General features: G+C 45.8%; 1 protein-coding gene across 1 annotated transcript in view; it reads right to left on the bottom strand.

Annotated features, from left to right (window-relative positions):
• Positions 1-1,469: 1,469 nt before the first annotated feature.
• Positions 1,470-27,807, bottom strand: part of LOC126236623 (protein FAM43A) — a 658,532-nt gene continuing 632,194 nt past the window's right edge. The window contains exons 5-7 of the mRNA XM_049946068.1: positions 15,745-16,199; positions 13,086-13,242; positions 1,470-4,977 (exon numbers count right to left, since the gene is read on the bottom strand). Of these exons, the coding sequence (XP_049802025.1) occupies positions 4,504-4,977; positions 13,086-13,242; positions 15,745-16,199 (1,086 nt within the window). The 3' untranslated portion in view covers positions 1,470-4,503. The remainder of the gene's footprint in view (positions 4,978-13,085; positions 13,243-15,744; positions 16,200-27,807) is intronic.

Raw genomic sequence — 27,807 nt, forward strand, 5'->3', positions numbered from 1 at the left:
CAGTGTATGCAAAGCAACACAAATTGGTGGATATCTCATTTGTTCCTATCTTCACTTTTTTCTTGATGTATGGCACTTTTTTCTTTGCCGAGTTTTGTTTCATAAATGAAAAATTATTCATTGTGTTCAATGTCATTCTGTTGTATATATCTGCAGTGTTAAACTGTTCACTGTAAAATTTAACTGGGTAAAAAATTTCGATAAATATAGCAGAAGTGGCCATTTTATAGTCAATTAGGGTAGTAAAAAGTAGTCTTGAGTCTTTGTTGATTATTTTATATCATAAATCAGCTAATATAAAGATGAACCACCTGCAATTCCTATGAATCACAAAAAAAAAATTGTGAATGCATGCTTTCAATTTTTGAGATGCAATTTGTGTGCACAACTATATTAATTAAGGCATAACTAACCCACCTTTGTAACAGAAGGTGGTCACTATTGATCAAAATAATCTCCATTTCACATCAACTATCCACTTTCTTACACTTGCAATAGAGCACTTTCAGTTCCACAAACCTTTTCCCGCTTTAATGTGCTCTTTCTGCAACTATTTTCCATCTCATTCATTTACAGTTATTTCTTTTATGTCTCCCTTCTCACAATTTCATTCCCCTAATCGGTAGCTTTCATTTCCTCTCATCTTTTACCCCTGTATCTTTAACTTATGAAGGAAGGAAGATTCATGTTTAACATCATGTCGACAATGAGATAATTAGAGGAAGAATGGGGAAGAATAATGGTTGTGTATTTTGACTTAACCAATTTAATGAAACTGAACAACTAAATATGGATGGTTGAACAAGTATTTGAATTGCCACTATCCCAAATGCAAGTCCAGTGACTTAGCACCTCACTTGATCTTTAACTATGGAAAGAGTAACTCAATCTATAGCCTTGTTGAACAGTACGAGTCTTCCACAATACTTACCTATCTTAAAAGTGCAGTAGTGAAAGTAAGTATGTGATCTGTTGATGCAATCAACACTCCGTCCTTTCTTTACAAGAGTGACAGTCCCACAAAGTATATAGAAGAACGTCTGAAGTTTGAAAGTCAAGGGGTACTGGAGAAGAGCCTGGCTTGTAGAGAACTTCCTGTGAAAGACAAAGGGCCTTCATTCAAGTCCCATATCAATGCCCATTCCACTGCAGAGTGACAGTTCATTCTGTAATATATAGAAGGTTGATAACTGTCACTGGATGTTAATTCAGCATAGTTATCTCTAAAATCTTGCTTTAGTTACTTAATACAAGTGCCTAATGAGTGAAACAATAGGTATCCTTGTATTTACATATTTTAAATACTCAGAAATATCTAGTTTGTTTTGATAGTAGTACAGGTAATTAATCAGCAGAAACACTGGCAGTGTAGTCTTAAGATGGGCCATTCTGTACTGACTTACTCATAACATTTATTTGATCACTATTGTGAATGTAATTACGAAAAGGAAATGTATTTAATGACACACTTTATTTTTCTAATATTTATTTAGATATACACATCAAATAATATCTTACAGAATCAGTATTTGCACTAAAATCAGAGTTCAGGATTGTAATAAACTTAACAAACAATCCAGCTTCTATAACAGAAATTTCATTATGATACAATTTTACAGTACACAAATATTATTCTCACCACACTGTAACAATGAAAATGTAAATGAGTATTCAGATGAACATGATAAATCAACAAAAATATCCTCTGATGTAAATGTGAACTATAACAAAAAGTCTTTGGTTGTGAGGTTTGTTTCTTGGACTGCCAGTTTTAAGTATGCAAGTAAGGTAGGTGAAAAGTGATCGCTAATATTGTTAAACACGTATATAATCTGCAGAGAAAGTGACAGATGTGAAACCAAATTGAACTGATCATTTAATGTCAAGTGATAAGTGTGCAAAAAATTTATGTATTCTTTTATCTAAAAGTGTTGTTTTGTTATGAAGTGAGTCACACAAAATAACTGCAAAGATTATTGTTCAATGTATGCACTGCTATTGAAATACATGTTATCACTGTTCAACAACAAATTAGGAAAATGAAAAATCAAGAAAATGCTACAATACTGGAATAATTTAGAGCATTGGATCAAAAGTGACACATCCCTCCCTTCTATTTTGATAAATGGTGTCTTCCTCATGATAGAAGATTCTATGTTGCTTCTATCATCTTCACAGATCTCTCCTTGTTTCGTTACTGAGATTCAGACAAATGTTGCTTTCAAATCAGAAGCCTGAGATTTAATATTAATATAGAGGGCCCTGTAGATCTTACAGAACTTTAACAGTTCTTTATGTAAGATTGTCCATGTTTATCACTTTCCTCATTTAGATTGGCAAATGTACTAAATAAATTGTACAATGCTTGTAAATAGCTGTATGCAACTGTAATAAAATAAGAAATTTTAGAAATGGATATAAAAGAATTCCCACTTAAAAACACCAACATCATCAGATTAATCACTACATCATATCTAGAATTTAAAACACCTTTAATTTTGCATAAATACTGCTTTAAAAATACGAGCAATAAATACTGCTGTTCATGTCATGAGGAATAAAATTTTCTACCTTATTTCAATAATAGCCTGAGGGTTGAAACAGGAAGTACAAGGTTTAACATATTGAACTCCGCAGAAAAATACTTCACAGCTTTGTTATAAAACTTGTACCTACAGACAGAGGCAACTTTGAATGGAGGGGGGGGGTCACGTATTAAGACTTAACACTATTTACACTAACATGTGATGGAGTTGGCAAGCTCAGACAGATTGTGACAGTCAAGAGTAACTAAAAATACTGGTCAGTGATTATCAAGTTAGTGGCCTGAGAACAATTATGTCCTTCAAAAGAGGTGTAATAGCTGGAATATGGCTTGTACATTTCAGCTTACATTCAAGTTTAATCCATAAATATCAGTAAGCCTCCAACCTACAATGGATCGGGTTTCTGTTACACAAATACACAACAGTTTTTTAGGAAGTATATGAGATACATCTTCACATTTTCATACAAAAATGGCAACTAGACACATTATATTACAGAGATTATTGGCTAGTTTCCTTTTTTAATTCATTCTCTATTTTTCTTGCATCTATTTGACTATTTCAAAATAAAAGAAACAAGAAATTAAAAATCTACAACATAAACTAATATCAAAGTATGATGTACACAACAACAAACTTATCATCAGGTCAATCATTTACACTACTTTCAAATATGGAATGTTTAATATATGACTCAACTTTTTTTTCCACTACTCACCTATCACAGCACATGCTATTTTATATATATGAAGCAATACACCTTCTAATTGCACACATACAATAACCAGATTTGCAGGACTATCCAGCTGAGAGAGCAATATTCAGCTGCAACCCATCTAACATGTTGACTTACTCAGTCCAAACAAATAATGCTCAGTTAGTAGAGTGTGTGAACCATTGCAGATGTCTCATATTTGTCTGTATGCGCTGTCACACAACAAAATATTAGCAACTCACTGAAATGTTCTGAAGAATTGACAATATGCAGTAGAGGATTCCACATATTAAACATATATAATCACAATTTTTTGTTGCTGCGTGTACTTCAAAGTGTGCAGTTTGATCAGTTACGAATCTTTTTTATATCAGTATATACCGTGTTATCCCAGAATGTCGTTTCGTCTGTAACAGTTGAAATAATGGGAAAACATTTTGTTTGAAGTTACACGTGTTTCTTCAGACCAACAACTAGGCAAGAAGGCCTGTCACTTTCAGAAAAAAATGTCTACTTCAGGAAAAGTCGAGTCTTAAAAACACACCCATTTCTTATTCTGTGTAAAAGGTATTCGTGTAATGATTTGTGTAATAAATTGAATGTGGGTAGGTTTTGACAGTCTGATGCTACTGTGATGTGTAAGTGCTGAATTAGAGATGTTCATAATTATGGGCGAATTGTTGGAAGAAGTGGCACGAAAACCGTACGTAATTTTGTAAAGGTAAAAATTGTCGATAGTTTGATCGTGTATCTCGTACGTCAACAGAGTATCTTTCAGGTTGCTTATTTTAACAGAGTCCACATCTCCCTTAGCGAATGCTACCAAGCATTACAATTCAGCGATCATTATCTCGAATGGGCCACACACGGCAACCTCTTTGCACAAACAGTGACACCAAAACACTGTCATTCATTGAATTAATGCTCGTTTTGAGTAAACGGAAAGTGTAAAAGGCTCAGTTGCCTTTCAGAATCCAGTGAAGTTGGTTCTATAAACATGTATTTCTGTAATTTTAATAGTTTGGAATTTTGACGACAGGTATAGTCCGCTGTAATTACTTTTGTCCTCTTTCGTGTAGCACACACGAAAGTACGTATAGTCCCTGATCTGGCTGTAGGCACAACTTTCGACAAGAGTTGTTCAGTCTTTGTTTGTCAACTCTCGAGCGCCCGTTTTGGTGAAACAGATTTCTCGACACGCCATTTCGCGGAGCTCAGCTGGGACCGAACTCAGAGTAGGCGTCAGACCCTGACGCAGCGCACGGGCGATGGCGCGCCGAAGGCGCCCCTGGCGGGCTGTGCAGAAGCTGTGGCCGTGGCTGTGCTGCTGGCGCCAGCACCGTCCAGCATGATCTCCGCGTAGCCGCTCTCGTCGCTCACGTTGTCCTCGTCGCGCTTCACGTCCCTGGCGGTGTCCGGCGCCACCTCGTCCTCTTCCTCACTCAGAGAGTCCAGTTCGACGCCCGGCTCGCCCAGTGGCGTTCTGGCGACTACCGCCTCCGGGGGCGGGGGCGGCGGGGGTGGGACGGCCGTCACGGCCAAGACGGAGGCGGCGCTGCTGGGGGGCGGGAAGGTGGCCGAGCGGCGCAGCGCAGCGGCCAGCCTCTCCAGGTCGGCGGCGCCCTCCGCGCCCGGCCTCCAGTCCACCACCGGCTGCTGCTGCGGGCTGCCTTCGGGCTCGTAGGTGTCACAGTCCTCGGACAGTGGCTGCCTCAGCTGTCGACACATACAGACACACACACGCTGTACAACCCGTGCCCCAATATTGGTAACGAAGAGACAGAAATGAGTGCAATTATCGGGCTTGCCTCAGGATGAGTGCTCACACCTGCTGGTTATCATTACAGTGCACCTACCCACAAGGGTCCACTGTAGCCGGCCGCTGGTGGCCGAGCGGTTCTGGCGCTACAGTCTGGAACCGCGCGACCGCTACGGTCGCAGGTTCGAATCCTGCCTCGGGCATGGATGTGTGTGTTGTCCGTAGGTTAGTTAGGTTTAAGTAGTTCTAAGTTCTAGGGGACTTATGACCTCAGCAGTTGAGTCCCATAGTGCTCAGAGCCATTTGAACCATTTGAACCATTTGGTCCACTGTATGCTGCACTTTTCATATGACAGCTAAAGTTGGTAGACGCGCTAATGCGTTAATGCGGAACCGATTAACTAAGGACAACACAAACACCCAGTCCGGGCAGAGAAAGTTGATACTGAGGAAGGAAGACTGTAGTTTAATGTCCCACTGGTGATGAATCCCTTAGAGATGCACTGCAAGTTCAGATTGTAGAAGGCAATCGACCTTTCCAAAGAATCCACTCCAACGTTTGCCTTAAGCGATTCAGGGAATCCACAGAATACCCATCAAGTTTCGCTGCTATACGAAAATTACAATTCGTACTGTACCTCTAAGAGTAGCTGCACTTTAATTACAACCACCCGGTGAATACGTAAAAGCCAGCCGGGGTGGCCGAGCGGTTCTAGGCGCTACAGTCTGGAACCCCGCGACTGCTACGGTCGCAGGTTCGAATTCGGCCTCGGGCATGGATGTGTGTGATGTCCTTAGGTTAGTTAGGTTTAATGAGTTCTAAGTTCTAGGGGATTGATGACCTCAGAGCCATTTGAACCATCTGAATATGTAAAACTGTGTCTTCCTTAATGGCTCCAAGTATAATTAAAGTGCTTTCGCAATTATCTCCGATATCGGTATCCACGCGACAGCATGCGCTATCTATATGTTCTACAACGCCCGAAATAAAAATGGGATCTTTCCGGGACTCATACCTCGGGCTCTAATGGTGATGAAAAGGTGGAGTCAAGTGTTTTGAATAGCGTTTCTACTACGGCCATTTGTAGGAAGGACCGTCTTGCTGTAACGGTACATGGTCAAAATTTTAATATTACACATTTCCTCCAGCTTACACAAATGGAGCAAACCGTCTGCTCTTTTTTGCATTAGATGCGTTCTACGGTGTGCGTTAAGGGGCTTATGGAGGCAATGTTTAGCTCGTGGACGGTTCCGAAAAAAGCGTTCTCACCATTTCCCGCCTTCAGCAGCGGATATCTAAATAACTAACCGCAGAAGATTAATGTAATTTTAATGATTCGTTCTCTAGGTATTTATCTAGAAGTGCCATCTTCCCGTTTACAAATATCTTTATTTGTTATGGGGAAACACACTAAAGCCGACCTGCGAATTCCAAGACGGCTATGCACAGCGAACTGCTGTAATTTTTACTATGTATTCCTAAGACCCCGATGGCGAATAACGTTGAAAGTTTTCTACATATCTTTATCCGTTTCCGAGATACGGACGTTCAAGGTTATCCTACATGTAAACGTAAAATACGAACAAAAAATCCGATGTGAAGTGGAAAGGTAGTTTATAAAATTAAGTAGCGCGGAGAAATATGCTTTAAAGAGTCTCCATTATAATCAGAAGGGTTCCGGGAACCCCGTGTTGTAGAACTGAAGCACATCCAAAATTTCTGTGCACGTAAAATCCGGTCTGACAAGTAAAACTAGTTTGCTTATATGAAAACGAAAAAAAAACGGTAAACTATCAAACTTTTACTGACCAATACATTTCTTTTTATATGAGTGATATGCCCTGCCGCAGCAGCAAAAAAAAGGGAACCAGCGGGAAAATGATCCTATCGGAGCACAAAAGATGCGAATAAGTTCATGTTTATTTAGAAGACTGGCTGAAAAGTGGGCTACCAGATGACTCATTCTACATACCTCAGCAGCTTTAAATATTTGTTCAGGGAATTTTGGAATACAAACATATTTGTACTTTTTTATGCTGAGATAGGAGCCAACAGTGACAATGGGAAAAAGGCGGAAATGTAATAAATACTGAAAAATAGTACACAATGGTTGTGATACAGGAAGAGCCAAGGAGACAATGGTTGTGTGTGAGGGGGCGCGCGCGCGCGCGCGCGCGCGCGCGAGCGAGCGAGCGAGAGAGAGAGAGAGATAGAGAGAGAGAGAGAGAGAGAGAGAGAGAGAGAGAGAGACCGAGTTGCAGTTACAAGCGGGGAATGAGAGATGAGCTGTATGTTAGGAAGATCAAGAATATGTTCGCATGCCAAATTTTTTTGGGAAGAGCTTTAAAGGGTCTAGGAAGGTAGAATGTGGCAGCTGGTGCCCCCTTTCAGTTAGTCTTTTAAACAGGGACGTATTCACTTTTTTGTGCTCCGATAGCAGCATTTTTACACTTGTGATTTATATGCAATGACCAACGTTCTGCGCGGTGCCGTTTCAGGCCACATGGCCAGTGTCTTTCGACCTGGTTCGCCAACATGGAGCTTAAACTCCAACCTGCCATGCGAAATACCCTGTTGCTTCCCTAGCGTACCAGGCTGTGCTCTGTAGTTACTTAGATAGCCAGACTGTAACCTCTGCTCCATTATGTTCTGTGCCCAACTAAAAAGCTCTGTATTTGTCGTCCTGTATTATTACTTGTATTAACTATACAAGGGAAGGTTGGCAACGATTTCAATGAATGTTCGAGCTTGCAAGTTTGACTGTTATGTCAGTTCGTGTATTTTGTTTAGTTCTATCAAGTTACACAACCCACATGCATTATCTGAGCAAAGTCATGTGAATACCCCTATGTAATACGAAACTGATCGCTAGATGTCTCGAGAAGCGGTCTCTTCAGGACACTTTGAGCGTTGGCAAGTCATTGGATGCCACCTGAGTAACAAATCCATCAGGAACATTTGAAGTCTTTTAAAATATGTCAGATTTGACTGTTGGAGATGCGATTGTCAAGTGGAAACACTAAAGAACGACCACAACTAACCCAACACAGGCAGATCTGATGGCCGGCCAGAGTGGCCGAGCGGTTCTAGGCGCTTCCGTCTAGAACCGCGCGACCGCTACGGTCGCAGGTTCGAATCCTGCCTCGGGCATGGATGTGCGCGATGTCCTTAAGTTAGTTAGGTTTAAGTAGTTCAAAGTTCTAGGGGACTGATGACCTCAGATGTTAAGTCCCATAGTGCTCAGAGCCATTTGAACCAGATCTGATGTACTGACAAACAGGAACTATAGGGCATTGCGGAGGATGGTTGCAAATGATTGCATGAAATCTTCGGAAAGAATCATTCGTGAGTTCCAATGTTCTATGAGGAGTCAGTCTGACACAATGCTTCTGCACCAGGAAACACTGCAGGAGAAGACATGGCCTAGTTTTGCAAGCTGCACCTTCTGTATCAGGATGAATGGCCAGTACGTAGCTTCGATCTATCCGGCAACATTTCTTGGGGTACGTTACATGCTCACCTTCTCAGTTATCCTATGTCAGTCCAATTTTTAAACAATGACAATGTTCTCAGATGGCAAGACCTCGACAAACTACGTTGGGTTCACCAATGACGGATTAATGTAATAACTTTTGTTCTACCTGAAGATGCGGCTGTAAACCATGAAATCGGTACTGTGATCAATGAAAACAAAATGTTACCAGCTGTAAGCGGTGTTTTCATTCATCGTACATGGATGCCTCCGTGGATTACTTTGATGCCTCCCAAAGACTATTTGCACAAGATGTCATTCGTGGCACGAAAGGTGTACGCCAAGAAAACTGTTTCTAAAAGTGGAATTGCTTGAGCGTGAGAGCGTTACATGTATGTGCAGCTTTTCTTTTCAAGAGGTTGTTTACGTGTGACGAGTACTACAAATCTTTGTCCTTGAAATCAGTTGATTTGGAATTCGAGGACGTCTTTTCTAGTGAGTCCACCTGGAGGTAAGAATAAAACATTAATTGGTTTTCGCTGGGGTGGCATTATTCAAGAAAATTTAATGGCAAGGTGAGAGGTACTAACGTCCTATAGAAACGACACTAAAGTTTTTCTTGCGCCGTGGAAGAACACTCAATCTACGTGAGAGTTCTAGTCATCAAAAGGGGTAGGTTATGGGGTCCATCCGGCGACGTCTAGCCCGCGTTTCCCTTCTTCGTTGTTACGCTTTGGTGACTGAGCTAAAGTTTCTCTGTCTCTTGCAGGTGGAGATTTGCACCACACGCAGCGGATTATGCAAAGGGCCTGAAAGCAACTTGCTAACCATCTGTGAGATCTCAAGGTACAGCCAGAGCAGCTTACTGGCTTTCTGCCCGTAAATGTACAGGTCTGACCAGGGCACAGCCAAAAGTTGCTGCTCTCCTATTGCGTCACGCGAACAACACACTTCTTAATCACAAAACCAGTTTGCCTGAAAGTATTTGCCTTTACCGGCCGAGAACTGTTTGCGAAGCAATTTCGGGTATTGTACCCCAATTTCGGGTATTGTGCCCCTCTGTCTTAACATTTAACGAGTTTACTAACATATTTACTCATTGCAGATAACTTTCAACCAAGGACAATCACAGCTAAAACACTTATGCATAGTTTACAAGCAGTAAAATCCGGATGTTAATAGCTCACAGCTTAAGTTACTTTCAGCCAATTTGGCTGTCAATATAACGCTGATTTTGTTGCTCTAATTGTACTGTACTTAGCTTTCTTAGTTAATTGATCGATCGTGTAATACGAGAAAGTGGATTTAATAGTTCGCGTTGTCGCCGCAACCCTTCAGCACGTCACACAAAGCGCGCTCCCAGACGGCTGGTCAGTCTGCTCAAATCTCGCGGCTGGTACACGACGCTCTGCGCATAAAAAAGGCCGATAATATAATACGACTGGTGTATTATTATCACTAGGCAGTCAACCCAACCGCTTGCGTCAGTTAGATGGTTGTGATAGACTCTCACTCGCAGCACCGGCAACCATTAAGTTCAGTTGTGCACGCTTATGCTGGTGGCGGCATTAATGCTGTTCAAAGTCTCGATAGCGCATTAGACAATCTAGTTGTGGTCTTCAACAACGGATTCCTTATAGGGCCAATCATGTTATCCGGATGAAACGATTACAACACCGTGTCAATCGTAAACTACAGTAGCTGCATGCAGCAGCAATGTAAGAAAGTCCGCAACATATCAGTATTTGTTCAAAATCAGTATGCAGAACTAGTCTTTATAGAGGCTCATAATGCAACCACATTGGCACTCTGCGTAATCCATGTCCACTTTTCTAATTTAGTCAGTCCACAGATATTTCACAATAAAAAGTCATGGTTGCGAAATTATTTAATGACAATGACGCGTTTGGCCCTTTTGTGGCATCATCAGATTGCTGAAAAATGTGTAGAATACCTCGCACTACTGTTAAAAGAATACTTAAGATTCCGTACAAGTAGCTAAGCACGCGGCAAACGCGTGAGCTCTTAAGGATTCTTTTAGCTACTGCACGAGATATGACACACATTTTTCAAAAATCTGATGACGCTCCAAAAGCGTGAGACGCCTCACTGACAACATATTTCGCAGCCAAGACTGTTTTTATTCTGAAATAATTCGAAGCAGGTTACTGTATCCACCCTGCCGCAATTGAATGGAATAATCCACAAATAATTTATTTCCAAAATGTAACTGCTTATTCGCTGTTACAATAGCGTTGGTAACTTTTATACAGAGATGCCACTAAAAATGTTGCGAAACTGGTAGTGCAAGTCTACAAGGACTTCATTAAATATGGCTATAGTGGATCAACGACCTTTCACTGAGCTATATGTTCATCATTTTTACCGATTTTAACAACTGGATTTTACTCCTTGAAAGTTCTGTAAACTATTTTTACTCATTCTGAAGAAAATACATTTTCGAGACTTCTGAACGAATTAGGCGTAAGTACAAATTCTGAAGTAAATGTGTACGTAGAAGCACCTCTGTCACTTCACGTGTTAGCTCTTACTGAAATAATTTTCATGAATCGTGCCGCAGTATCTCATAGTTCTTAATACTTGCATACTTAACCTCGCTAGAACACCTCTTTCATGTCGATGAGGATAATACCAACATTTATACAAGAAATGTTTTTTTCGCCAGTGGCTTGTAGGGTCGAGTTACTCGTTACGATATTTGCACACTTTTCTTTCGCCAGACATGCTAAGAGCCCTCTCTTGAGTTTTAGTGATATAGAACTCAGTTTCTCGTTCTACTTGTAGGAAGCGCGTTTGCTGTAACTACAGTAAAACAGAAATATATGGATCTTTCATTTGATTTACTGTTTTCAGAATTATTGGAGAGTATTGGAGTATGAACAAATTTTGATGATGTTACTGATACCATCATAAAACAGTGCCTCAATTAATAATGGTACGTAGCTTTCTCTGAGTAGAGACCATTACTGCCTGGAAGGTGATCGAAAGTGAAGGAGATATATTGATAGTTCTCGAGTAGCTGTTGTTGATCTACGTGTCAATGCCAAGGTACAGACTTAAATGGGTATTCCGACTGCCTACTGGCTTCATACGTTGAAGACCAGTTTGGGAATCACCACAGAGCTTTTAAATATGAATGAGCTCTCGTTCGCACAGCACTTGTTGCAGGTGACAGGTTTCTCTGCTGGGAACTTACTGGCCTTCTCAGGGCGCTGATCTGAACCAGACTGGTGTTTGTCGAGCGTTGTCACTGCCAAGTTCAGACAGACCGGGACTCAAGGACTCACAGGGAAGCTGTCCAGATGAACAGCTTACTGTACAAAACGGATACCAACAAGAATTTTGGTTGCCGTAACCGCAAATAGTGAGTTGTCTCTCCAGTATTAAGAGTTGGAACTGTATATTTTGAGGCATACATCGGAAGCAAGACAATGTACGAGACTACTGTTCGTAGCTGTTTTTCAGTTTTCAAATCTTTTCCCTGGCTGTGTGAGAAGGTCTGAGATTTATACATACCATCCTGAAAAGCAGCCATAACGTGCTACTCGGTCGAAAGCACTGTTGCATCTTTTTAAGTCACCGTAGTAAACGACAGAACATAAGTTCGGCGACCAAAAGATTCGTGACCCCTGTGCTTAAGCACAGATGAACTTTTCAGCCTTTACAGCTGGCGCAGCGATCGAGTCACGTGCTCAGCTTCGAGAGCACAGTTATCAGTGATAGACTGATTTTTCAAACGGACATTGTGGGTAAACGTAAGGTCGTGATAGAGTAGCTAAAAGGGGCAATCGTGTTTGGCCGTGCGCTCGGCCGCAGTGTGTGTGTGTGTGTGTGTGTGTGTGTGTGTGTGTGTGTGTGTGTGTGTGTGTGTGTGTGTGAAGCTGTTGGATTTATTGGTGTTTCGCGGCAGACTGTTCAGTCGTGTAACATACGTGGCCACGAAACACGACGTTAGAATTGTGGGCGGAAAAAGGTCCTGACTGAGAGGGACTGGAGACACGTTTCACGTGTATACAGAGAAAAAAAAAAAACAAAAAAAGAAAAAACCGTGTGTGAATTCCTGAGACACACACACACCCACACACCCACACACCCACACACCCACACACCCACACACCCACACACACCCACACCCACACACACCCACACACCCACACACCCACACACCCACACACCCACACACCCACACACCCACACACCCACACACCCACACACCCACACACCCACACACCCACACACCCACACACCCACACACACACACACACACACACACACACACACACACACACACACACACACACACACACACACACACACACACACACACACACACACACACACACACGCACACGCACACGCACACGCGCGCGCGCGCTCGAGGAAGGACTCGAACCGCGGCCGCGCAATCCGTGACATGGCGTCTCAAACCGCGCGGCCACTCCGCGCGCTACGTGTATACTGATTCTAGGCAATTATTTGTGGGTGTTGAAATTCCGTCAACGCCAGTGTATCTGGAATCACGCGACGCAGAATAATAAATCAGCACGTGGAGTAGAGCGCGCGGTGCTGACCTCTGTGAGGGACTTGAAGTGGCGGCAGAGCGCGGCCGGCGAGGAGCAGGAGGCGCCGCTGGACAGGCTGCACGTGCCCTCGTCGCTGCCGCACTCGCTGCCGCCGCCGCCGCCCCCACAGCCCGGCTCCGCACCGCTGCCGCTCTCCAGCGAGAACCTGCCGCGCGCACAAACAACATGCACATTACTCACACTCCTGACCTCATAGCTCAGGGGGCAGAAGCATATTAATAGTCTGGCGAGTGGCTAATTGTAAAATCGTATGCACTGATGGGCTGGGAGACCCCAACGGGTAGATTCGGTTCCAATCTATAGTGGCCTTTTCTTGTAATTAAAGTTGTACTGCGTCTTAAAGCCAGTGTTACATGACAAACATATAAGTGAACGATTTCTCTGACCGAAATTATGCTGTATACTTTGCTTTTAAAATAAGCAACTCCATTTTGTAGAAGGATCTATTTTCCGATGACCAGCTCAAATCTTATGGTGCAACGCAAATGAATGAATGAATGTGTGAACGAATGAAAAGATTGGGGAAAGAAAGAAGGGAAGGGAGGAGGAGGGGAGGGTAAAGGAGTGGAGGAACTCGAAGCAAATGGAACAACCGAAAGGGAAGGGAACAACCGAAAGGGAAGGGAACAACCGAAAGGGAAGGGAACAACCGAAAGGGAAGGGAACAACCGAAAGGGAAGGGAACAACCGAAAGGGAAGGGAACAACCGAAAGGGAAGGGAACAACCCGAATGGAGGAACTGGAAGGGCAGAAGTGGAAGGGAAGGGAGTTTTAGTAAGGGGAGGAAAGGAAGCGACGGGAATGGATGGAAAGAGGGGTTTAGAAAGGGATGGAAAGGGAGGGGGGAAGGGAAGAAAGGGGGTCTTTAGGAAGGGAAGGCAAGGGCCTGGGACGACAGGAAATGTGGTGGAATTACTGAAGGGAGGGGCATGGGAGGAAGCTACTACACAGTGCATGTGCCTAACGAGTGCTTTTTGACTTTGGAGCAGTGTTTACTTTATTGATGATGATGACAGCGATAGTACTGGATGGCAGCGGACAGGCTACTCTTCTCAGGAGGCCCAAGAGGCCTGCAAGAATAATCTTCCCATCTGTCAAGTAGAGCAGCAACAGTTAGAGGACCATTTGAATGGAATGTGCAGTCGAATCGGCACAACTTATTGAATGACAGAAACTAAAAGAAGAGAAAAGTAAGGAGGAGAAGCAAAAACGAGATTAGCGATAAACTTATCAAAACTGCGAAACCACGTAGCAGATGAAGTGAAGGAATTCTGTGGTCGTGAAGGCAACATTATGCTTGAAAAACGAAGCAAGGACGATTTAAGGAGAGCAGAACGAACATTAAAGGCATTCCTCGCTCACGGAAGTCTACCAGCGTCAGACATTGAACCTTTGACCTAGACACACATGCTCAGGAACTTGATGTAATGTGCTTAATGTGGTGTAAAGAGCGACGCCACTGCACAGCTGGTTACTGGAAAAGAGTGACTTGGAGTGAGGAATAATTCTGTGCTCTGTGGCAGTCCGATGTAAGGGTCTGTGTTTGGCGAATGCCTGCGGAACGTTATCTGGCATCATGCGTGTGCCGACAATGCAGCATGGAGAAAGTAGTGTTTAAGTATGGTGGCGTTCTTCACGGTTAGAATGTGCTCCCCCTATTACACTTAAGACAACGCTAAATGTGGAAGGATATAAACAAATTTTAAACTTTGTATAGTGCGTTCACTAGAGGAACATTTAAGAACTGATGAATGTTTGTATCAGCATGGCAATGCACCCTTGCTTTAAGCAGCATCTGTGAGGCATTGGTCTGTGGACAGTAAAATTCCCGAAATGGACTGGGGTGCCCACATTTCCGTCGTGGGTCCAATGGAACACCTTTGCAATGATAGAAAGACTTCGCTTCAGACCCTAGCGTCCACCACCGCTACCATATCTGGTTTTGGCTCTTGACAATGACACTTCACTGTGTGTCCCCAGCAGAGTTCAAGGCCCCATAAAGGCGAAGGGTGAACACGCCCCGTATTAATGTACACTAACCAGATGTCCGGATACTTTTGATCAGATAGTGTATTTCTTCAAGTGACGGTTCAGGTTAGCCTCTGGGAGAAGTTACAACAACCGTCGTCAGTCTGTTTGGCTTTTTCTAGCAGTGGACTGATGTTGAAAGCGTTGTACATAGGGAAACTACGGCTGTGAGTAATAATCTTGGAGATTAAGAAGCGTCTTTAGCTGTATTTGATCTCTTTGTTATCGGATCACAACCGGTTTCGTAGCACGGAAAACCGCATCCTTAGGTGATATGTAACTAAGCCATCAGAGCTAAGTACCTGGAACATGAAACGCAACATTCGTTGTCAGACCAAACTAATAAACCGCTAAATACTCGTACGAATGTTGGGTTCCACGTTCTGGGTTGCTTATCTCTTATGACTTGGTTCCATGTCACCTGGAGATGTGGTTTTCAGTTCCTCGAGACCGCTTGTGATACGATTAAAAAAAGAAGCTGAAGCGGCTTCTTAATCTCCAAGACAGCTGATGATTTCAGGGTGACTGGCTGGAGGCCTGAACTACCACTGTCGCATACGATCTCATCATGCTAGAGTGACCATTGGCTGGTCGGAGGACCGCTAGCTGGTGCGCTCACCCCCAGTCGTCCCTGGCGTCGTCCACGTCGTGCTCGTGTTCGTGTTCAGCGTCGTGGTCGGCGTCGAGCATGGCCATGAGGTGGGAGTAGCGCTCGTCCTCCTCGGATATCCTGTCGAGCGGCGCCGCCTCGGCCGCGTGGTGCGCCTCGCAGCCGTCGTCGTCCTCGTCGTCGTCGTCATCCTCGTCCTCTTCCTCCTCGGCGCTCTCCTCGATCACCATCAGCTTGGGCGCCGACTTGGAGCGCTCGAGCGGCGGCCGGTAGTTGTGCGAGCCGGTGGCCAGCAGCAGCTTGCGGCGCGGCAGCGACGGGTTGTCGTACAGCGAGTTGGCCAGCGAGAGGCGCGCGTTCTGCCGGCTCACCTTGTCGCGCTTGAACTCGGTCAGCGCCTGCGCCAGCCGCGCGCGCAGCTGCGTCGCCATGCGCCGCGCCACCGCCTCCTTGCTGCACAGCACCTGCGGGCACCACACCACACGCTCAGCGACACACAAGACACGTACAAAACATGGAGAGGTAGCGAGCCGGGAGCAGAGGAAGCGTCGGGGCCTCCCACATAGCAACCATCTGATACGAAACTAACGAGTGGGAAACTTGTGGAAACACTGCTCCTTGAAGACTCTACTACTCGACTGAATTTTTGCGATTAGTAAACAAAGCAATTGGCCAACGGCCTTTCCCCATTGGCAACACCGGTTCCCGTCAGGTCCACATTTACATCTACATTTATACTCCGCAAGCCACTCAACGGTGTGTGGCGGAGGGCACTTTACGTGCCACTGTCATTACCTCCCTTTTCTGTTCCAGTCGCGTATGGTTCGCGGGAAGAACGACTGTCTGAAAGCCTCCGTGCGCGCTCGAATCTCTCTAATTTTACATTCGTCATCTCCTCGGGAGGTATAGGTAGGGGGAAGCAATATATTCGATACCTCTTCCAGTAACGCACCCTCTCCAAACCTGGATGCAAGCTACACCGCGATGCAGAGCGCGTCTCTTGCACCGTCTGCCACTTGAGTTTCCTAAACATCTCCGTAACGCTATCACGCTTACCAAATAACCCTGTGACGAAACGCGCCGCTCTTCTTTGGATCTTCTCTATCTCCTCCGTCAACCCGATCTGGTACGGATCCACACTGATGAGCAATACTCAAGTATAGGTCGAACGAGTGTTTTGTAAGCCACCTCCTTTGTTGATGGACTACATTTTCTAAGGACTCTCCCAAGGAATCTCAACCTGGTACCCGCCTCACCAACAATTAATTTTATGTGATCATTCCACTTCAAATCGTTCCGCACGCATACTCCCAGATATTTTACAGAAGGAACTGCTACTAGTGTTTGTTCCGCTATCATATAATCATACAATAAAGGATCCTTCTTTCTATGTATTCGCAATACATTACATTTGTCTATGTTAAGGGTCAGTTGCCACTCCCTGCACCAAATGCCTATCCGCTGCAGATCTTCCTGCATTTCGCTACAATTTTCTAATGCTGCAACTTCTCTGTATACTACAGCATCATCCGCGAAAAGCCGCATGGAACTTCCGACACTATCTACTAGGTCATTTATATATATTGTGAAAAGCAATGGTCCCATAACACTCCCCTGTGGCACGCCAGAGGTTACTTTAACGTCTGTAGACGTCTCTCCATTGATAACAACATGCTGTGTTCTGTTTGCTAAAAACTCTTCAATCCAGCCACACAGCTGGTCTGATATTCTGTAGGCTCTTACTTTGTTTATCAGGCGACAGTGCGGAACTGTATCAAACGCCTTCCGGAAGTCAAGAAAAATAGCATCTACCTGGGAGCCTGTATCTAATATTTTCTGGGTCTCATGAACAAATAAAGCGAGTTGGGTCTCACACGGTCGCTGTTTCCGGAATCCATGTTGATTCCTACAGAATAGATTCTGGGTTTCCAAAAACGACATGATACTCGAGCAAAAAACATGTTCTAAACTTCTACAACAGATCGACGTCAGAGGTATAGGTCTACAGTTTTGCGCATCTGCTCGACGACCCTTCTTGAAGACTGGGACTACCTGTGCTCTTTTCCAATCATTTGGAACCTTCCGTTCCTCTAGAGACTTGCGGTACACGGCTGTTAGAAGGGGGGCAAGTTCCTTCGCGTACTCTGTGTAGAATCGAATTGGTATCCTATCAGGTCCAGTGGACTTTCCTCTGTTGAGTGATTCCAGTTGCTTTTCTATTCCTTGGACACTTATTTCGATGTCAACCATTTTTTCGTTCACCGAAGTTAAGTGCTGTCGGGCTGGGCTAGCACTTGGATGGGTGACCATCCGGTCGGTCGAGCGCTGTTGGCAAGCGGGTTCACTCAGCCCTTGTGAGGCAAACTGAGGAGCTACTTGATTGAGAAATGGCGGCTTCGATCTCGGAAACCTACATACGGCCGGGAGAGCGGCGTGCTGACCACATGCCCCTTCGTATCCGCATCCAGTGACGCCTATGGGCTGAGGATGACACGGCGGCCGGTCGGTACCGTTGGGCCTTCGTGGCCTGTTCAGTGGAGGAGAAACAAAGCGTTTCCGCGCAGACGGATCCATGACGAGCTTCGAGGAAAGATCAGTAAAGGACGTCACTAACTGTATGAGAACAGTATACCCATATCAAAAATGACAAACGAGCGGAACCTCCAAGGTAATAGGAGTTTTCGATCGTGGAAGTTAACATTACTGATGTAGCACAATATCAGTTACAGCGGTTAAATATGGGTATTCCTCGGAGATGTAAATCGAACTAAGAAATGCGCAGTTATACACAAACTGTCGTGGCACATCCGTTGTATTCGTCAATTGACAACCAGACTGTCATCTTTCAACATGTCAAATTTCGTCCTACTGTACGTATCAGTCTGTCACCACAATCTGCTTAAAAAAATTAGAAAATAGCATCGGTTTCAACGTCAATGGTCATAGCAGAATGGCAGTATCGTAGTCTTCCACGCTTTTCCCATCTCCACTAGATCTACGCAGCACTAGCAAACAACAAGTTCCAAGTCGACATTCACAAGAACTAACGACATATGCTGACGTAAGTCTGAGATCAAATACCAGTTACCGTAACAGGGTCGGCAACTTCACACTGAGAGCACGTTTAGTGAGCACACAAGAAAACAGAAACGGTGCTAAACTACCATCCTGAGCAGAGAATGTCCCTATTTATGCACACGTGCTATGTTCTAGTAAATTCGAATATTCCTTAAAAAATCCAGAAACTATAAATATTAAATGGTGAATCATCTCAGGACACGGGAATCGAATCGCTGATTCGCAAGTCTATGGTCAATGCCTTTAAGAGCTACGCCACTGTGGAAGACTTAAGCATGCAGCAGTATTGTGGGAAAAAAAAAACACGAACGACATATACGACTGAATTAAAAACATCGTAGCCGCTATCTGCGTAATATATGATGCCAAATTTCAAAGAACATACCGATGGGCAGCTTTGTTTACTAGACCTGACTTTTCGTCATCTCAGAATTGATTTGTGTTGTTTCCCAACTCTGGTTGGTTTTAAAAGAGTGGGGGAGGGACCAAGCCGCTAGGTCATCGGTCTCTCGTTCCAGTTAAAATAATTCCACAAGGGTGGGAATAAAATAACCGAGATATACACTCCTGGAAATTGAAATAAGAACACCGTGAATTCATTGTCCCAGGAAGGGGAAACTTTATTGACACATTCCTGGGGTCAGATACATCACATGATCACACTGACAGAACCACAGGCACATAGACACAGGCAACAGAGCATGCACAATGTCGGCACTAGTACAGTGTATATCCACCTTTCGCAGCAATGCAGGCTGCTATTCTCCCATGGAGACGATCGTACAGATGCTGGATGTAGTCCTGTGGAACGGCTTGCCATGCCATTTCCACCTGGCGCCTCAGTTGGACCAGCGTTCGTGCTGGACGTGCAGACCGCGTGAGACGACGCTTCATCCAGTCCCAAACATGCTCAATGGGGGACAGATCCGGAGATCTTGCTGGCCAGGGTAGTTGACTTACACCTTCTAGAGCACGTTGGGTGGCACGGGATATATGCGGACGTGCATTGTCCTGTTGGAACAGCAAGTTCCCTTGCCGGTCTAGGAATGGTAGAACGATGGGTTCGATGACGGTTTGGATGTACCGTGCACTATTCAGTGTCCCCTCGACGATCACCAGTGGTGTACGGCCAGTGTAGGACATCGCTCCCCACACCATGATGCCGGGTGTTGGCCCTGTGTGCCTCGGTCGTATGCAGTCCTGATTGTGGCGCTCACCTGCACGGCGCCAAACACGCATACGACTATCATTGGCACCAAGGCAGAAGCAACTCTCATCGCTGAAGACGACACGTCTCCATTCGTCCCTCCATTCACGCCTGTCGCGATGCCGATGGAGGCGGGCTGCACGATGTTGGGGCGTGAGCGGAAGACGGCCTAACGGTGTGCGGGACCGTAGCCCAGCTTCATGGAGACGGTTGCGAATGGTCCTTGCCGATACCCCAGGAGCAACAGTGTCCCTAATTTGCTGGGAAGTGGCGGTGCGGCCCCCTACGGCACTGCGTAGGATCCTACGGTCTTGGCGTGCATCCGTGCGTCGCTGCGGTCCGGTCCCAGGTCGACGGGCACGTGCACCTTCCGCCGACCACTGGCGACAACATCGATGTACTGTGGAGACCTCACGCCCCACGTGTTGAGCAATTCGGCGGTACGTCCACCCGGCCTCCCGCATGCCCACTATACGCCCTCGCTCAAAGTCCGTCAACTGCACATACGGTTCACGTCCACGCTGTCGCGGCATGCTACCAGTGTTAAAGACTGCGATGGAGCTCCGTATGCCACGGCAAACTGGCTGACACTGACGGCGGCGGTGCACAAATGCTGCGCAGCTAGCGCCATTCGACGGCCAACACCGCGGTTCCTGGTGTGTCCGCTGTGCCGTGCGCGTGATCATTGTTTGTACAGCCCTCTCGCAGTGTCCGGAGCAAGTATGGTGGGTCTGACACACCGGTGTCAATGTGTTCTTTTTTCCATTTCCAGGAGTGTACAAAACACAACTGGAAGAAAGGAGAAAACCACAAGAATGACAGACGGGCAACAAACACTAAAATGAGCAAAATCGGACAAGAAAACCACAGAGAGACGCAAGAAATATGTAGAAGAGATCAAAACAAGAGAGCAGATTACCATGGCTGGCTGACCATCAGAATAAAAAGGAGAAGCCAGCCACTCTGCAACACATTAAAACCTCTACCATAGAAGTACTAGGGTGGAGGTCTGAGGGACAAAGGATATGTGCTAAAACTTAGATCAAATGATAAAAACCCATCCTCACGAATACAACGTAAAACTAAAGTTGCTGTTGAGGCATTGTTGCCCAACGCCGAAGGTAGGGTGCTGGGAAAGTTAAAACTCCGCCGCAGAACGGCTAAAAGTGGGCAGTCGAGCAAGAGGTGGACGACCGTCATTTACGAGCCACAGCGACGCTGACGTGGGTCCTCGCGACAAAGGAGGTAACCATGCGTTAGCCACGTATGGCCAATGTGGAGCCGGCACAGGACAACTTATTCCCTGTGAGAGGACCGCATAGAAGACTTTCAAACATTCGTAGTCTCCTTAAGGACACGCAGTTTGTTGTGAGCACTGTTATGCCATTCCGTCTCCCAAAGCCGAAAAACCCTGCAGCATGAGACAGAACGCAGATCAGTTTCGGAGATGCCCATCTCCAGAAGCGGTTTCCGCATAGCCTGTTTGGCCAGCCTGTCGGAATGTTCGTTGCCTGGGATTCCGACATGTCTTGGGGTCCACACAAACACCACTGAACGACAGGACAATTCCATTGCACAGATGGACTCCTGAATGGACACTACCAAAAGCCGGCGAGGGTAGCACTGGTGGATAGCTTGTAGGCTGCCTAAAGAGTCAGTACACAAGAGAAATGACTCGCCACGCCATGAGCGGATGTGCTCAAGAGAACGAGATATGGCCGGCCAGCTCTGTAGTGAATACACTGCAGCCATCTGGCAAGGAGTGCTGTTCAGTATGTCCTCCATGAACATACGCAAAGCCTACGTGATCATCAGCCATCGATCCGTCGGTGTAAACCACTTCATACCCCGGTATGTGTCGAGAATTTCGAGAAGCGGTAGTGGAGAGCCGCAGGGTTAACGGAGTCCTTAGGGCCATGTTAAAAGTCCAGAAGAATCTGCTGCATAGGTGTACACCATGGTGTAAGTGAATGGACCTCGAGGAGAGGTGGTAACGGGAAGGACTCCAGTTCAGACAGAAGGGACTTGACGCGGACCCCAATCGTAAACCCTGACCTGGGTCGCCGATGTGGGAGATGAACCGCCGTGGTTGGGAAAATCAGACTGTAATTCGGATGCGCAGGAGAACTACGAACGTGTGCAACGTAACTGGCGAGCAGTTGCGCATGCCTAACCTTCAATGGAAGAACTCCGGCCTCCATCAGGACACTGGGCACCGGAGTCTCTCTTCAAGCTCCCGTTGCTAGGCGAACGCCACAGTGGTGCACTGGGTCGAGTAAACGCAACGCTGAGGGTGCCGCCGAACCATAAACCAGACTCCCAATAGTCAAGGCGGGATTGAACAAGGGCTCTGTGGAGCTGCAGCAGCGTAGAGGGATCTGCACCCCAGTTGGTGTTGTCTAGTAAGTGGAGGGCAGTGAGGTGTTGCCAGCACTTCCGCTTAAGTTGACGAAGGTGAGGTAACCAAGTCAATTGGGCGTCGAAAATCAGTCCTAAGAATCGATATGTCTTCACTACAGTAAGTGGATCGTCATTAAGGCAAAGTTCTGGTTCTGGATGAACGGTGCGACGCCGACAGGAACGTGTGAGACACGACTTCTCGGCTGAAAACTGGAAGCCGTGAGCTAGAGCCCATGACTGCACCTTGTAATGGCTCCCTGTAGGCTCCGCTCAGTAACACCAGTACCGGAGGAGCAGTAAGAAATGCCAAAGTTATCCGCGTGCAGAGAAGGTGAGACCGACGGCCCTACAGCTGCTACTAGGCCGTTAATGGCCACTAAAAATAGATACTCAATACAGAGCCCTGCGGAACGCCTCTCCTGAATTTAGGGGGAACTATGGGAGACACCGACTTGGACAAGGAAAGTACGGAGCGACAGGAAGTTTTGGATAAAAATCGAGAGACCCCACTCATACAATGCGGCAAGGACATGATGTCTCCAGGTCGTGTCGTATGCTTTACGTAAGTCCAAAAAGACGGCAACCAGACGCTGGCGTCTGGAAAAGGCTGTTCGGATGGCAGACTCGAGGGACACAATGGTAGAGCGACCCTGGCGGAAGCTGCCCTGACATGGAGCCAGTAGGCCACGTGACTCTAGGACCCAACCTAACCGCCGACACACTATACGTTCCAGCAGCTCACAAAGAAAGTTGGTGAGGCTGATGGGCCGGTAGGTATCCACATCAAGCGGGTTTTGACCGGGTTTGAGCACCGGAATGATGGTGCTCTCCCGCCATTGCGATGGAAACACACCATAGCACCACATCCGGTTGAAGATGACAAGGAGATGTCGCCCTTAGTCAGACGAGAGATGTTTCATCATCTGACTGCGGAACCGATCCGGCCCAGGAGCTGTGTCGTGGCAATGTGCAAGGGCGCTGAGGAGCTCCCACTCTTTAAATGGGGCGTTATAGGGTTCACTGTGGCATGTAGTGAATGAGAGGACTTTCTTTTCCATTCGCAGTTTGGGGGTGCGAAAGGCTGGGGGGTAGTTCTCCGACGCAGAGGCTCGAGCAAAATGTTCAGCAAAGTGCTCGGCAATCACGTTTGCGTCGACAGGTAACACGCCATTGATGGGGTCTGGTACCCAAAAAGACGCCTGATCCTCGACCAGACTTAGGAAGATGACGTATGGCACCCAATGGCTATTAGGTGATCTAAGTAAGGGTGCCGCTTATGTCGCTGTAGAGGTCACCGACGCTCTTTAATTGCCTCAGCGACATCCAGCGACCACCAAGGGACTGGTTTCCGCCGGGGCACCGTAAAGAACGAGGGATCGCGTTTTCCGCCGCAGTAACGATCGTTGTAGTGACCTGCTCAACGACCACATCGATGGCACCATGTGGGGGAGATTCAGTGGTGACAGCAGAGGTGCTTCCCAGTCTGCCTTGTTTTAAGTCCATCTGAGTAGGCGTCCTCGTGCATGACGCCGGGGGAGTGACAGGAAGATGGGGGAAGTGATCGCTACCGCACAGGTCGTCATGTGCTCTCCAGTGGATAGATGGGATAAGGTCAGGGCTGCAAACCGAGAGATCAATGGCCGAATATGTGCCATGTACCACACTGAAATGTGTGGGGGCACCTGTGTGTAAGAGGCAGAGGTCGAATTGTAACAGTAAATTTTCGACCTCCCAATCTCGGCCAGTAAGCATGACGGGGGTTATGCGAGTTAAAACCTCCCTAAAGTAGGAAAGGTTTAATCAGTGCACGCAATACGTTCAGGGGTACTGCACCCTCTGGAGGAAGACATACATTGCAGACAGTTATTTCCTGCGTCGTCCTTATCGTGACAGCCACAGCTTCGAGAGGGGTTTGAAGGTTCACTACATACTGAGTTCGTGCCATAGACGCAAACTCCACCTGACACACTATTATAGTCGCTACGGTTCCTATAATATCCCTTATGGCCGCGGAGGGTAGGAGTCCGCATTGCCGGGAACCAGGTTTCCTGGAGGGCAGTGCAAAAAGCAGATATAAAGCTTAACATTTGCGGTATCTCAGCCAGGTGGTGGAAAAAGCCACCGCAATTCCACTGGAGGATTACGTGATCGTGAGACTGGGAAGGCATGAAACATTCTATGAGGCAGTCTACGCCTCAGGGTCACCTGCCGCCACCAGATGAGTACCTGTGCGATCGACATCCATTATGTCTGAGGACCCAGCGAGATCTAGGTCCTCAGCGGACGCCAGAATCGCCACTTCATCCTGAAACACAGGGCTTGACACTGGACTCGCATTCGGGAGGACGACGGTTCAATCCCGTCTCCGGCCATCCTGATTTAGGTTTTCCGTGATTTCCCTAAATCGTTTCAGGCAAATGCCGGGATGGTTCCTTTGAAAGGGCACGGCCGATTTCCTTCCCAATCCTTCCCTAACCCGAGCTTGCGCTCCGTCTCTAATGACCTCGTTGTCGACGGGACGTTAAACACTAACCACCACCACCACAGGGCTTGTGGGTAATGCTGTTGTGAATGCCACCGCAGTGCCTTGGTTCTTGGGGGTCTTTTTCTTTTGAGGTTTCCCTCGCTGCTCCTTAGGTTTGTCCGGTTGGGAGGGCTTCACTGATTCAGTCTCAGGGACTGAGGAGGACGGTGAAGCCCTACGACCAGCTACCTGTGGTTGCTTCAGCCACTGACCGGTGTCAGCTTCGCCACTGGTCCCCAACAGTTTGATTTGTCAACGCTGATGAGAAACGCCATCAACTGGTTATTTCCGCGACTGACCTATTTTACTTCACACACTGTGGGCAATAAATAGTCTTACGCGTTCTCGCTGCCATTCAGTTACTTTGCTGTTCCATGAATCATTTTGCATGATAAATCGTAATGATTTAGATCGAGTTATTTTACATTCACACCGCAAAGTTGTGAGCATGCAGAATGTTTCAAAGAGTTTTTTAAATATACAGATGCGTGTTACTAATTCTTACCCACCACCGTTTACGCATTACAATAATAGAAATTCTTCTACGGAATTGAAGTACTTTTCAAAATTTTACTTTGCCATCTGTCAGATATTTTAGTCACTGGGTAAGCCATAAAAAATTTTAGTTTCAGCCCTGTGCACTCCCTTTTGTGCTAAAAAATGTGGGGTAATGAATGTCATTTTTCCTTCTGGTACAGTAATTACGTACATTATTGTTCCTTTTGAAGTACAGTGAATTTTTCACAACAAACTTCATGAAGAAATAAATATACTGTGAAGAAGTAGTCACAATATCCAAAGTTCTTATGGTTCAAATGGCTCTGAGCACTAACATCTGATGTCATCAGTCCCCTAGAACTTAGAGCTACTTAAACCTAACTAACCTAAGGACATCACACACATCCATGCCCGAGGCAGGATTCGAACCTGCGACCGTAGCGTTCGCGCAGTTCCAGACTGAAGCACCTAGAACCGCCATGCCACAGCCGCCGGCCCCAAAGTTCTTAAACAGATACCTACAAGATGTAGTGAGTCAGTACGACATATTATTCTCAAAGCACATTTTTGAGCAATGAAGACTGCACTTCATCCGAAGTGTGAGAGGCGGGAGGATGTGCACTTTAACTCAGCGTTGCGAGAAGACACTATCTGTCTGTCGCTGAGCCTCTGAATTCCTCTCCTTTTATGAAGGTTTCGAATTCATTGTTTTGCAGTTAATGTGAGGTAATTGATTACTTAGAAATTATGGCAGCTGAAAATTCTAATAATTAAAAAAAAACTGCCTTAGTCACAGTGTCTTAATGACGGGTGCCGGTCTCGACCTCTCTGCAGGTCACCTTCAGGTCTGGCTCTGCAAGGTGCCGTTTGTCAGCTGATACCAATGACATAGCTAACGTGCTTATCATTCTTACCAGTATTGATGAAATGCAGAAGTTCTTAACGCCACTGTGATCACGAATCCTAGGACATGGCGTCAACTATGAGCTGAATGTTCTCTTCAGGACTGACTGAATGTTTTACATTGAAGATCATCATCTCGACGAAGTGCATCAATGCAACTATGAGGCGCTGTATGTTTGCATCACATCTTGTGTCTATTTTATGATTAACAGAATTATGTAGTATCCGTATATCTGCATACAATATACAACCAAAATAATAATGTGCTTTCTTCTGCTTTGAACACGGTGCATAGTTGTTAGGCTTCATCTCCTTGCCTTGTCTACCAGGAACTTTAACAGGGCTGCCATTGTCCCCGCAGTGCAGCGGATTTCACAAATCTCTCTCTTTACTTATTGTTCCTTACTCAAATTTGCTTTTGGTTGACCTTCTTTTAAAGATTTCCCCCTGCTTACACAGCTTACATTTTTCCCACTTAGTTATGCAGTTGATCCGACAACCTTAGGTGCTGCGTTGTTTCTTTTGATCTTTCACTGGATCTTCTGGTTGGAGAAGTGACGTGACTCATCGCAAAATGAACTCGCGACCCATATAAATGAGTCAGGCAGCGTCTTGACCTTTCTTGTATCATGAGACAGTTGTGAGAGTAATCTTCTGGGCAGATGGGGTGCCAGGCGCGTAGCCTAATTCTGTGCAGGTTGGAGCATGTTGATGCGTGTCGCTGCTGCACTGCCTCATAGGGGACAGCCCACTGAAGCTGGCGGAGCAGCATTCATATGGAGGCAACACCCTGGAGGAAGAACGGAGTTACGAGTTGGATTTAGTATGACACACAAACATCGCTTTCACACGTCGGACAGTGGTACAAACAGCTGTATGTTGCCAGCACATACAGAGTCCTAGTAAGGCTGCTATCATCTTTATTTAGAATTCGATTTTTGCGACCGCATCAAAATTCCAAGAAACTTAAGTTCTCTCAGCGTTTTCATTCCTCATAGATCAGACGGCCAGCGGTATCTTAATAAACGGAAACATCTGCCCATCTTTGTTGGGTTTCCAGACACCTTCACGTCGAAAGACTCCTCCCCCCCCACCACCACCCTCCTCCTCCTCCTCCTCCTCCTTCTTCTTCTTCTTCTTCTTCGCTCCAACGTATAGGCAAGGTGCCTTTTCCGATTTCAGGTTTTAAGAACACCCTACTCTGAGTCTCCCAACGTCCATTTTTCCTGAGGGCTTGTGCTTGTTTAAAATTATTGGGATTCTGTCTTCTGTGAGTTTACGATATTGCCCTCATTTGTCTATTTTTTCCAGTGTGTCGTTCGAGTTCAGTCTAGTGTAGTAAATTCTCATTTCTTATGAGGCCCCTCCTTCAGAACCTTTTCCAGATCAAAATCTCATTTCAGCCGACTATATACTGCTTTTGTCTTCTTTTCTTTTCAATCCCAGATTCACTGTCATAGCG

The sequence above is a fragment of the Schistocerca nitens genome, chromosome 2 (assembly GCF_023898315.1).
Source record: "Schistocerca nitens isolate TAMUIC-IGC-003100 chromosome 2, iqSchNite1.1, whole genome shotgun sequence".
In the NCBI taxonomy this organism is placed as follows: Eukaryota; Metazoa; Arthropoda; class Insecta; order Orthoptera; family Acrididae; genus Schistocerca; species Schistocerca nitens.